General features: G+C 48.0%; 1 protein-coding gene across 1 annotated transcript in view; it reads left to right on the top strand.

Annotated features, from left to right (window-relative positions):
• The first annotated feature begins 206 nt into the window (after nucleotides 1-206).
• ARL10 (ADP ribosylation factor like GTPase 10) overlaps nucleotides 207-13,062 on the top strand; it is a 36,849-nt gene continuing 23,993 nt past the window's right edge. Inside the window, exons 1-3 of the mRNA XM_063927995.1 lie at nucleotides 207-412; nucleotides 10,366-10,534; nucleotides 11,129-11,304. Coding sequence (XP_063784065.1) covers nucleotides 263-412; nucleotides 10,366-10,534; nucleotides 11,129-11,304 — 495 coding nt within the window. The 5' untranslated portion in view covers nucleotides 207-262. The remainder of the gene's footprint in view (nucleotides 413-10,365; nucleotides 10,535-11,128; nucleotides 11,305-13,062) is intronic.

The raw sequence follows: 13,062 nt of genomic DNA, 5'->3' as shown, positions 1-13,062 counted from the left end.
GTCCTTCCTCTGTTGATTTCAGGTGTCAAATGTGTTGCCCAAGACTCATTAACCCTTGCAAAACTGAATGATGTGAATAAGAAGCTGGAGCTCGAATAAGAAGTGTAACTTCAGCCTCGTAGTCATCAGACATTCCGATAACTCCGCACAGTGCACACTATGAGGGCTGCGCTCCCTTTAAGAGCTCTTTAAATTGCATCTGGGGGCGTGCCCATGTGGTGACGTCAGTACTGGGCTGGGTCTCGGTGGAGGCGCAGGGTTGATGGCGGCTCTTAGGAACCTGTCAATGGTTATCGGGGCGGCTGTGGCGGCGCTGGGCTCTGTTCTGTTCATCGCCTGGAGCCGCTATGTGCCCGGCAGGAGGAGGCTGAAGTGGACGGCCCATCAGCAGCAGCCGCACATCGGTGATCAGGTGAGGCGCCGGCATGTACACAGCCGGCACTGCTAAGGGTCTCTGTTACAGGTACCGGGAGGCGGCTGCCCATGCTGCCCCAGCCCAGGGTACCCGCAGCCACTCAGTCAGTACTATCACTGCCCAGCGTGCGGCTGCATAACGGGGCACAGGACACGCTCTCTGCACTTGCTGTGCATGTCTGTGTATATGGCTAGAGTTACATAGTATATATGTATATCTATCTATATAAAGTGTAGGTTAGCCTGTGAGAGATGAGCAGTGTCCCCGGCTACTACATCGCATAGTGTAACTGAGCTGAGGTTACTCGGAGTCAGCACAGTCCTGTGGGCAGGGACACACACGGGTATACCATGAATGTAGAGCTGTGATGTTGGCATCCCTGTAGCTCCTCCTGGTGATTACTGATCAAACACGAGACCTATCGGCAGCAGCACTGCTTTATCTCCCCACAGGATGGTCAGGGCCCCCTCCTCCCCGCCCTGGCTGCTAGACAACAATTTCTAGGAATACAGATGTAGCCTTCAGCACTTGTCTTACGACATGTAATACATCTAGCAATACAGTTTAAGCATTAGATACAACCAGAAAAACCTTAATTGGATCATGTGTAGCAACACCAACCGTAAATGCCATGTATATTACACCTACATCTGAAGAACATATTATGACTGTAGTCTTAACCTAGGTACACACTGGCAGATTTTTTTGGGTCAGCCCGACAATCGGACAATTTTAAAGAAAATTGTAGGCACCAATATCTGAGCAACACACTTAAAGATTTTTTTGTCTTCAGTTACCAATTTTCTGCCACGTCACACTACATTTGCATATGTCCGCCCACAAGGAGGATGATGTAGTTAGAGGAAAATATAGGAAATATGGGCAGATTATTGAGAGTGCGCACACACACTGCTCAATGGGCCTAATTCAGACCTGATCGCTCGCTAGGGTTTTTTTTTTTTGCAGTGCTGCGAACAGATAGTCGCCGCCCGTAGGGGAGTGTATTTACGTGTGCGAACGCATGTGTAGCAGAGATGTAAAAACAGATCTCGCGCAGTGTCTGAGTAGCCCAGGACTTACTCAGCCGCTGTGAACACTTCAGCCTGTGCGGGACCGGAATTGATGTCGCACACCCTCCCTGGAAACGCATGGACACGCCTGTATTTTTCCAACCACTCCCAGAAAACGGTCAGTTGCCACCCACAAACGTCTTCTTCCTGTCAATCTCCTTGCGATCGCCCATGCGAATGGATTCTTCGCATAAACCCGTCGCTGAGTGGCGATCCACTTTGTACCTGTGCAACGCGCCTGCACATTGCGGTGCATGCGCAGTTGTAACTTGATCGCAGCGCTGCAAAAAACGCAAGCGAGCGATCAGGTCTGAATTACCCCCTATATCTGGAGATTGTGGCAGATATTTTTGGTCTGGGCCGATTGATTGGAAAATTGATCGTTCGGGTGTGTGTGTGCAAGAATTTCCCGAATTATCGGCAAAATGGCGACACGATCGTTCATACACACTATACAATGAATCAGACCGATGTCCCAATTATTGGCAAATCGGCCCAATAATTGTATGGTGTGTACCTAGCTTTACAGTGCCAAATGTAGATCTACCAAAGTACAGAGTGTTTCTGCTCCTCTTACTGACCAAGTTGTCTCGTTTTATCACTCAAGAAATGTTTCCATGATTGAACATAGATGCAATCCTATTACTGTAGCATTTCACAGCAGTACTAATCTCTGCAAATAAAAATTATTTCACGGTGAGCTCCCCAGAGTACCACGTAACTTATGCTCCTGATTTTGGAGTGAGAGACAGTAAGCCAGTGACATGTTTTCATCAGAAAATGATGAGATGGCTGAACGGTATGCAGTTAAGGTGCTGGCAGTCAGGATCCCAGCGTTCCTTAATATACCTTGGCCAATAGAGATGTATCGGACCACATTACATCATTGCAGGCGCAGCTGTTAGATCAGAACAAGTGTACGCTGCTTGCAGTACAGTGTGACTCTGAGAAGTGCTAGCTAAACATTCTGAAAATCCCAAGGCTCTGTTCTGACTGGTGAGTCTCAATCTAGGTGCCGTGTATTTAGCAGAATGATTGAATGTATGAAGAATAAAGCTAGGTACACGCCTGACAGACCAGTAGAACAATTCATGTTTTTTCTCTTACGTCCTAGAGGATGCTGGGGACTCCGTAAGGACCATGGGGTATAGACGGGCTCCGCAGGAGACATGGGCACTATAAAGAACTTTAGAATGGGTGTGCACTGGCTCCTCCCTCTATGCCCCTCCTCCAGACCTCAGTTAGATCCTGTGCCCAGAGGAGATTGGGTGCACTACAGGGGAGCTCTCCTGAGTTTCTCTGGAAAAAGAATTTTGTTAGGTTTTTTATTTTTAGGGAGCACTGCTGGCAACAGGCTCCCTGCATCGCGGGACTGAGGAGAGAGCAGACCTACTTAAGTGATATACGGAAATGGGTTCTCTGCGCACTGAGGTGTTAGTCTGAGGTGGGGTGTGCTGCTGGTAATGAGGGGTGTCCCGCCCCCCCTTAAATGGTAAGTATACAGATGTGGATAAATCCACAGGGAACCAGCGCTCAAACCCTATTTGTAGTGGTGAATGATACGGTTATAAAGTGAAACTAAAATCAATAATGAAAAAGCAGGTAATATACTTAGGGTTGTTTATTCTAAGATGCTGAGATACTTTCTTTCCCAACAGGTATAAATTCGGTTTAAAAGTCAATCAGTGATTGGGGCACGCTCCTGGTTTGAGCTTAAATTCTGAAGTGCAAGGTTCAATTGAAAGAACAAATGCTGTAATCTTTGTAAAGTCGAAAAAAAGAAAAAGAAAAAAAGAAAAAGAAAAATGCCACAAAATAATAATAATGATAATGTGTACTAAAGTCCAAACGGTTTACAAGTCTATACAGACTGCGGCGTCCCGCTAATCTGTGCTCTGAAGTGAAGGATTCTCTTGTGAAGTGATGAACAGTTGACAGCGGTAGTGTATGCTTTGGTTAGAGTGGAGAATAAGGACCCTGGACTGGCGCTATTCCTCCTGCAGCACGTCCCACAGTAGAGCGCCCGAATCAGGCCCGCTCTGTGGGGCCGCTGACCTGGCGTGTGCGCCTGTCACAGAGGCGAAGTGGACACGGCCGGAGCTCTCCGAGCGGCTGGCCGCGCCTCTCCTCCTCCTACAGGGACTTACCTTCTCCCTTCCCCTCCGCCTTCCACTCTCCGCTGTCTCGGGCTTCTTCCGTCGCCTGGCAACCGGTTGCTTCCGGAACTCCGGATCACGTGACCGGATGGTTTGCGGAAAGGATTAGCAGTACTGTCCTTCTTTGTAGTGAATATTCGTCCTCAGTCCAATGTAGTATAGATGGGTAGCTCCAACGCGTTTCGACCTGTTAGGGTCTTCCTCTGGGAGACCCTAACAGGTCGAAACGCGTTGGAACTACCCATCTATACTACATTGGACTGAGGACGAATATTCACTACAAAGAAGGACAGTACTGCTAATCCTTTCCGCAAACCATCCGGTCACGTGACCCGGAGTTCCGGAAGCAACCGGTTGCCAGGCGATGGAAGAATCCCGAGACAGCGGAGAGTGGAAGGCGGAGGGGAAGGGAGAAGGTAAGTCCCTGTAGGAGGAGGAGAGGCGCGGCCAGCCGCTCGGAGAGCTCCGGCCGTGTCCACTTCGCCTCTGTGACAGGCGCACACGCCAGGTCAGCGGCCCCACAGAGCGGGCCTGATTCGGGCGCTCTACTGTGGGACGTGCTGCAGGAGGAATAGCGCCAGTCCAGGGTCCTTATTCTCCACTCTAACCAAAGCATACACTACCGCTGTCAACTGTTCATCACTTCACAAGAGAATCCTTCACTTCAGAGCACAGATTAGCGGGACGCCGCAGTCTGTATAGACTTGTAAACCGTTTGGACTTTAGTACACATTATCATTATTATTTTTTTGTGGCATTTTTCTTTTTTCTTTTTCTTTTTTTCGACTTTACAAAGATTACAGCATTTGTTCTTTCAATTGAACCTTGCACTTCAGAATTTAAGCTCAAACCAGGAGCGTGCCCCAATCACTGATTGACTTTTAAACCGAATTTATACCTGTTGGGAAAGAAAGTATCTCAGCATCTTAGAATAAACAACCCTAAGTATATTACCTGCTTTTTCATTATTGATTTTAGTTTCACTTTATAACCGTATCATTCACCACTACAAATAGGGTTTGAGCGCTGGTTCCCTGTGGATTTATCCACATCTGTATACCTACTTAAGTGATAGGCTCTGCTTCTTAGGCTACTGGACACCATTAGCTCCAGAGGGATTCGGAGCGCAGGTCTCCTCCCGCCGTTCGTCCCAGAGCCGCGCTGCCGTCCTCCTCACAGAGCCGGGAGATTGAAGCCGGGTGAGTATAAGAAGAAAAGAAGACTTCTAAGGCGGCAGAAGACTTCAGATCTTCCCTGAGGTAAGCCGCTGCACGCCATTGCGCCCACACATTACCAGGCACTGATGGGTGCAGTGCACAGGGGGGGCGCCCTGGGCAGCAATATAAACCTTTAAGTCTGGCAATATGGATATAGGCTGCGGAGGCAGTAAGTGTATAAATCCCCCGCCAGTTTTATAAAATTGAGCGGGACCGAAGCCCGCCGCTGGAGGGGGCGGAGCTTGGTCCCTCAGCACTAACCAGCGCCATTTTCTCCACAGAGCACTGCAGAGAAGCTGGCTCCCCGGACTCTCCCCTGCTGAACACGGTGACACAGGGCTGAAAACAGGGGGGGGGAAGCACTTGTAAGGCGCCGTGAGTGTATTACACGATTTATTATATATAAAAGCGTTATTATCTGGGAATTCTGTTTCCAGTGTCAGTTGGCGCTGGGTGTGTGCTGGCATACTCTCTCTCTCTGTCTCTCTGTCTCTCCTAAGGGCCTTGGTGGGGAACTGTCTCCTTATAGATAAATCCCTGTGTGTGTGGGGGTGTCGGTACGTGTGTGTCGGCATGTCTGAAGTGGAAGGCTCATCTAAGGAGGTGGAGCAGATGATTGTGGTGTCTCCGTCGGCAACGCCGACTCATGATTGGGTGGACATGTGGAATGTTTTAAATGCAAATGTGAACTTATTACATAAGAGAATGGACAAAGCAGAGTCCAGGGAAAAGGCAGGGAGTCAATCCACGGATTGGACTGTGTCACAGGGCCCTTCAGGGTCTCAAAAGCGTCCCCTATCCCAAATAGCAGACACTGATCCACGACACGGATTCTGACTCCAGTGTCGACTACGATGATGCGAGGTTACACCCAAGGGGGGCCAAAAGTATTCATTCTATGATTATTGCAATAAAAGATGTTTTGGATATCAAAGAGGACCCCTCTGTCCCTGACACGATGGTGCGCATGTATAAGGAAAAGAAACCTGAGGTAACCTTTCCCCCGTCTCATGAGCTGAATGAGTTATTTGAAAAAGCTTGGGAAACTCCAGACAAAAAACTGCAGATTCCCAAGAAGATTCTTATGGCGTATCCTTTCCCAGCACAGGACAGGGTACGCTGGGAATCCTCACCCAGGGTGGACAAGACTTTAACGCGCCTGTCCAAGAAGGCGGCGCTACCGTCTCCAGACACGGCAGCCCTCAAGGATCCTGCTGATCGCAGACAGGAAACTACCTTAAAATCTATTTATACGCATACGGGTGCCTTACTCAAACCGGCAATAGCATCGGCATGGGTATGTAGCGCAGTTGCAGCTTGGACAGATACCTTTTCAGCTGACCTTGATACCCTAGACAGGGATGCCATTTTATTGACCTTAGGTCACATTAAAGACGCAATCTTATATATGAGAGACGCTCAAAGAGACGTTGGGCTGCTAGGTTCGAGAGCCAACGCCATGGCGATTTCTGCTAGGCGAGCCCTGTGGACCCGCCAATGGACGGGTGATGCCGATTCAAAGAAGCATATGGAGGTTTTACCATACAAAGGTGAAGTTTTATTTGGGGAAGGTCTCGCGGACCTGGTTGCCACAGCTACCGCGGATAAATCTACTTTTTTGCCTTTTGTTCCCCCACAGCAAAAGAAAACTCCACAATATCAGATGCAGTCCTTTCGGTCGCATAAGTCCAGAAGAGGTCGGGCTCATCCTTCCTCGCCAGAGGTAAGGGTAGAGGGAAGAGAACACCTGCTTCGGCTAGTTCCCAGGAGCAGAAGTCATCCCCGACTTCTACTAAATCCACCGCATGATGCTGGGGCTCCACTGAGGGAGTCCGCACCGGTGGGGGAACGTCTTCGACTCTTCAGCCAGGTCTGGGTTCTGTTAGATGTGGATCCTTGGGCGATGGATATTGTATCCCAAGGATACAAACTGGAATTCGAAGAGGTGCCCCCTCGACGATTTTTCAAGTCGGCCTTGCCAGCTTCTTCCCCAGAGAGGGAAGTAGTGTTAGCTGCAATTCAAAAGCTGTGTCAACAGCAAGTGATTGTCAAGGTTCCCCTAGTCCAACAGGGGAAAGGGTACTATTCGACCCTGTTCGTGGTCCCGAAGCCGGATGGCTCGGTCAGACCCATTTTAAATCTAAAATCCCTAATCCTGTACTTGAAAAAGTTCAAATTCAAGATGGAATCGCTCCGGGATGTGATCTCCAGTCTGGAAGTGGGGGATTTTATGGTGTCACTCGACATAATGGATGCATACCTTCATGTCCCCATATATCCTCATCAGGCGTACCTGAGATTCGCTGTACAGGACTGTCATTACCAGTTTCAGACGTTGCCGTTTGGGCTTTCCACGGCCCCGAGGATTTTCACCAAGGTAATGGCGGAAATTATGGTGCAGGGAGTCACAATTATCCCGTACTTGGACGATTTCCTGATAAAAGCAAGATCGAGAGAGCAATTGCAGAAGAGCGTGTCGCTTTCCCTGAGAGTGCTACAACAACACGGTTGGATTCTCAATCTGCCAAAGTCACAATTGATTCCAACGACTCGACTATCATTCCTAGGCATGATTATGGACACGGAACAGAAGAGGGTTTTTCTCCTGATGGAAAAAGCCCAGGACCTCCAGAACATGGTCAGAGACTTGCTAAAACCAAAAAGAGTGTCTGTTATCAATGCACTCGAGTTCTGGGGAAAATGGTGGCAGCCTACGAGGCCATCCCCTTGGGCAGGTTTCATGCAAGGACGTTTCAGTGGGACCTCCTGGACAAGTGGTCCGGCTCCCATCTACTAATACATCAGAAGATAAGCCTGTCCCCCAGGGCCAGGGTGTCTCTCCTGTGGTGGCTGCAAAGTGCTCACCTTCTAGAGGGTCGCAGGTTCGGCATTCAAGACTGGGTTCTGGTGACCACGGACGCGAGCCTCCGAGGATGGGGAGCAGTCATACAAGGAAGAAATTTTCAAGGGCTATGGTCAAGCCAGGAGGCTTGTCTACACATCAACATACTGGAATTGAGGGCCATATACAACGGCCTACGACAAGCGGAGAATCTTCTTCGTGACCTACCGGTTCTGATTCAATCGGACAACGTCACAGCCGTGGCTCATGTAAACCGCCGAGGCGGGACAAGGAGCAGAGTGGCAATGGCGGAAGCCACCAGGATTCTTCACTGGGCGGAAAATCACGTAAGCGCTCTGTCAGCGGTCTTCATTCCGGGAGTGGACAACTGGGAAGCAGACTACCTCAGCAGACACGATCTCCATCCAGGAGAGTGGGGACTTCATCAAGAAGTTTTTACAGAGATAACAAGTCTTTGGGGAATTCCTCACATAGACATGATGGCGTCACGCCTCAACAAGAAGCTTCGGAGGTATTGTGCCAGGTCAAGAGACCCTCAGGCAGTAGCGGTGGACGCCCAGGTGACACCTTGGGTGTTTCAGTCGGTCTATGTGTTCCCCCCTCTTCCTCTCAAAAATATTGAGAATCATAAGACAAAAAAGAGTGAAAACAATACTCATTGTTCCAGATTGGCCTCGAAGGGCCTGGTATTCAGATCTTCAGGAGATGCTCACAGAAGATCCATGGCCTCTTGCTCTCAGGGAGGACCTTTTACAACAGTGGCCCTGCGTGTTCCAAGACTTACCGCGATTACGTTTGACGGCATGGCGGTTGAACACCGAATCCTAGCTGGGAAAGGTATTCCGGAGGAAGTCATCCCTACTCTGATAACGGTTAGGAAGGAGATGACGGCAAAACATTATCACCGTATCTGGAGGAAGTATGTTTCTTGGTGTGAAGCCAAGAATGCTCCTACGGAAGATTTCCATCTGGGCTCTTTTCTCCACTTTCTACAGACAGGAGTGGATATGGGCCTAAAATTAGGCTCCATTAAGGTACAGATTTCGGCCCTGTCTATTTTCTTTCAGAAGAAATTGGCTTCTCTCCCAGAAGTCCAGACTTTTGTAAAGGGAATGCTGCACATCCAGCCACCTTTTGTGCCCCCAGTGGCACCTTCGGACCTTAACGTGGTGTTACGGTTCCTGAAGTCTCACTGGTTTGAACCGCTTCAAACGGTTGAATTGAAATTTCTCACTTGGAAGGTGGTCATGTTGTTGGCCTTGGCATCTGCAAGGCGGGTGTCCGAATTGGCGGACTTGTCTCACGAGCCCTATTTGACTTTCCATGTGGATAGAGCAGAGTTGAGGACTCGTCCTCAATTTTTGCCTAAAGTGGTTTCTTCATTTCATATGAACCAACCTATTGTGGTGCCTGTGGCTATGGGTGACTTGGAGGATTCCAAGTTCCTGGATGTAGTCGGGGCCTTAAAAATCTATGTAGCCAGGACGGCTCGGGTTAGGAAAACAGAAGCACTGTTTGTCCTGTATGCAGCCAACAAAGTTGGCGCTCCTGCTTCGAAGCAGACTATTGCTCGCTGGATCTGTAACACGATTCAGCAGGCTCATTCTACGGAAGGATTGCCGTTACCAAATTCGGTAAAGGCCCATTCCACTAGGAAGGTGGCCTCTTCTTGGGCGGCTGCTCGAGGCGTCTGCTTTACAGCTTTGCCGAGCAGCTACCTGGTCAGGTTCAAACACTTTTGCAAAGTTCTATAAGTTTGATACCCTGGCTGATGAGGACCTTGCATTTGCTCAGTCGGTGCTGCAGAGTCATCTGCACTCTCCCGCCCGGTCTGGAGCTTTGGTATAAACCCCATGGTCCTTACGGAGTCCCCAGCATCCTCTAGGACGTAAGAGAAAATAAGATTTTAAACCTACCGGTAAATTTTTTTCTCCTAGTCCGTAGAGGATGCTGGGCGCCCGTCCCAGTGCGGACGAAATCTGCAAGGCTTGTGTATAGTTGTTGCTTACATAAGGGTTATGTTACAGTTGAGATCAGTCTTTAGCTGATACTGTTTTATTCATACTGTTAACTGGTTGTGTATAGTCCAGGTTATACGGTGTGGGCTTGTATGAATCTTGCCCTTAGATTAACAAAATCCTTTCCTCGTATTGTCCATCTCCTCTGGGCACAGTTTCTCTAACTGAGGTCTGGAGGAGGGGCATAGAGGGAGGAGCCAGTGCACACCCATTCTAAAGTTCTTTATAGTGCCCATGTCTCCTGCGGAGCCCGTCTATACCCCATGGTCCTTACGGAGTCCCCAGCATCCTCTACGGACTAGGAGAAAAAGATTTACCGGTAGGTTTAAAATCTTATTTTTTTTTTTCTGACACCTGAAACAATAGTGCATAAGTTTGATCACATGATGTCATGTTTATGTATTTTTCTATCTATATTACATGTATATTTGCGCAGGAGCTATCTGAATGATGTAAGTCACCCCACTGTCCCAAGTACAGGATGACTCCTGATTAAACAGTCCTCTTTTAAGACATCGGACAAGACACTAGTCAATGGCACCAACTGATAATTACTTCATGGCAATTCTTCCAGAGCTCTGTGTTACTTGCCCAATGTAACCCATGTCTGATTTATATCTACTCAGGTCAAATACTTGGATCGGCAAATTCTAGTGCTGGGTTTGGATGGAGCCGGTAAAAGCAGCATAATTCATGCATTGAGCACTAACACCATTCGATCCAGCTCTGCGCCAACTCATGGGTTTAATACTGCTCAGATCCTCAGCCAGGGACTGAGAATTGAACTGTTAGAGGGTGAGTTATTGTACCATCATTGCTTTGATGCCAGGAATATGTAAAACACTTCAGTATACTGGCACTAATAATATTATCCAAGCCACTGCTTCACATGATTTTGATTGACCCTTGATGGAAAGTGGATACTGAGATTATTATTCTGCTAGGGCAGCTGCACCAATTTAGAACCGTTTACCAGGTGGCATTTAAAAAAAAAAATGTTGCTCCCACTTATAGGGGCAGATTTAATGAGTGATATTCTAGTTATCACTTGTTGTTAATCTTACATTTGTGCTCCACCCAAACACGTGGCAGGCTCTGATTGGCTGGAGCACCATTTAAGATTAGTAATGAGTGATAACTAGAATATCACTCGTCGTTAATTCTGCCCCTTAGTGCTGTGTAGTTTGATAGTAAAATGTTAGTTTTATAAATGTACCATGGAGATGAAGCTCATTTTGATCATCTCTCCTGTACAAGTTCTTCTGAATGTACCTTATTTTTATCTAAAGTTATTCATTTCCAATACAGGAAGTTTTTTTGCATGCAATCGCTGCTGCAGTTAAAAATGTATCACCAATTATATATTGATGGCAATTTTCTCTTGTCTAGTTGGAGGCAGCCTGAATCTTCGGACATACTGGAACCAATATCTAAAAAATGCAGACATTATGGTGTTTGTGGTAGACTCTACAGATGACAAGCGCTTGCAGCTAGCTCGACATGAACTGCATCGGTTGTTGGAAGAAGCACCACGACTGCCACTCATGGTGCTGGCAAATAAACAGGTACGTTCTGAGCAGAAGTTGGGGGTTATTCCAGGAACTCATGTGTTTGGGAGTATATTTAATACCTACCGGTAATTCCTTTTCTCGTTGTCTGTAGGGGATACTGGGATGGTATTAGTACTATGGGGTATAGATTGGGTCCATTGGATCATTGGCACTTTAAAATTATTCAGTGTGTGCTGGCTTCTCACCCCTATGCCCTCCTACAGACTCGGTCTAGGAAAACTATGCCAGAGGAGATGGACATACTTTGAGAGAAGGAAACAGACCAGAACAGCGGTGAGCCAACGAACCAACACACAGAACAGGGACAGCAACAGCAGACCCAACTAAGAAACATACAAGTACGCAGGAAAACACGAAGCACTGAGGCGGGTGCCCAGTATCCCCTACGGACTACGAGAAAAGGAATTACCGGTAGGTATTAAATTCCTATTTTCTCCAACGTCCTAGGGGATACTGGGATGGTATTAGTACCATGGGGAAGTCCCAAAGCTCCCAGACCGGGTGGGAGAGTGCTGAGACCCCTGCAAAACTGATTGTTCAAATTGAAGGTCCTCAAAGGCCAAGGTATCGAACTTGTTGACCTTCACAAATGTGTTCGAACCAGACCATAACTGCAAAGCCGAGACACCACGGACAGCCGCCCAGGAAAAACCCACCGAACTAGTGGAGTGGGCATGAATAGAACTCTGCAACGGCAGTGCTGCCAAAGAGTAAGCCTGTTGTATAGTTAGGCGGATCCAACGAGCAATGGACTGCTTCAAAGCAGGACATCCAATCTTAGTAGCGTCGTAGAGGACGAAAAGCAAGTCAGTTTTTCTGTGACGAGCAGTCCTCTTGACGCAAGACTTCAAAGCCCGAATCACGTCCAGGGACTTTGGAGTAACCGATGTGTCAGACACCACCGGAACCACAATCTGCTGATTAATGTGAAAAGCAGACACCTCTTTCGGCAAAAACTGTGGGCGAGCCCTATCCTCGTGAAATATCAAATAAGGGCTCTTACAGGATAAGGCACCCAATTCTGACACACGCCTCGCAAAGGCTAATGCCAGCAACATGACAGTATTCAAAGTCAATAATTTCATGTCTACCCTGTGTAATGGTGCAAACCAATCCATTTGGAAAAAGGTCAGGACCAATTGAGATCCCACGGAGCCGTGGGAGGGACAAAGGGTGGCTGAATGCGAAGGACACCTTTTTAAGAACGTCTGTACCTCTGGAATCACAGCCAACTGTCTCTGGAAGAATATGGACAAGGCCGATATCTGAACTTTGATGGAGCCTAACCGTGGGCCCATATCCACTCCTGCCTGCAAGAAGAGCAAGAAATGGCCAAGTTGCAATTCCACAGTAGAATATTTTCTACCCTCACACCAAGAAAGATATCTTCCAGATGCGGTGGTAATGCTTCGATGTGACCACCTTTTGTGCTTGGACATGGAAGTCCTTTTCTGGCTAGAATCTTCCTTTCAACCTCCATGTCGTTAAACATAGCCACAGTAAGTCTGGATAGACGAACTGCCCTTGCTGAAGAAGATCTTTGAGAAGCGGCAGGGGCCAGGGCTCGTCGAGATACATGGTTAGGAGGTCCGCATACCAGGCTCGACGATGCCAATCCGGGGCAATTAGAATCACTTGAACGCATTCCCTTTTAAGTCCTTTTAGAACTCTGGGAATGAGAGGAATTGGAGGGAAGAGATAGATGAACTGGTGAGTCCACAGTGCCATCAGAGCGTTAGCAACCACTTAGGA

The sequence above is a fragment of the Pseudophryne corroboree genome, chromosome 6 (assembly GCF_028390025.1).
Source record: "Pseudophryne corroboree isolate aPseCor3 chromosome 6, aPseCor3.hap2, whole genome shotgun sequence".
NCBI classification, from domain to species: Eukaryota; Metazoa; Chordata; class Amphibia; order Anura; family Myobatrachidae; genus Pseudophryne; species Pseudophryne corroboree.
The sequence above is the reverse complement of the archived record's forward strand: the minus strand, read 5'-3'. Positions and strand labels throughout refer to the sequence as shown.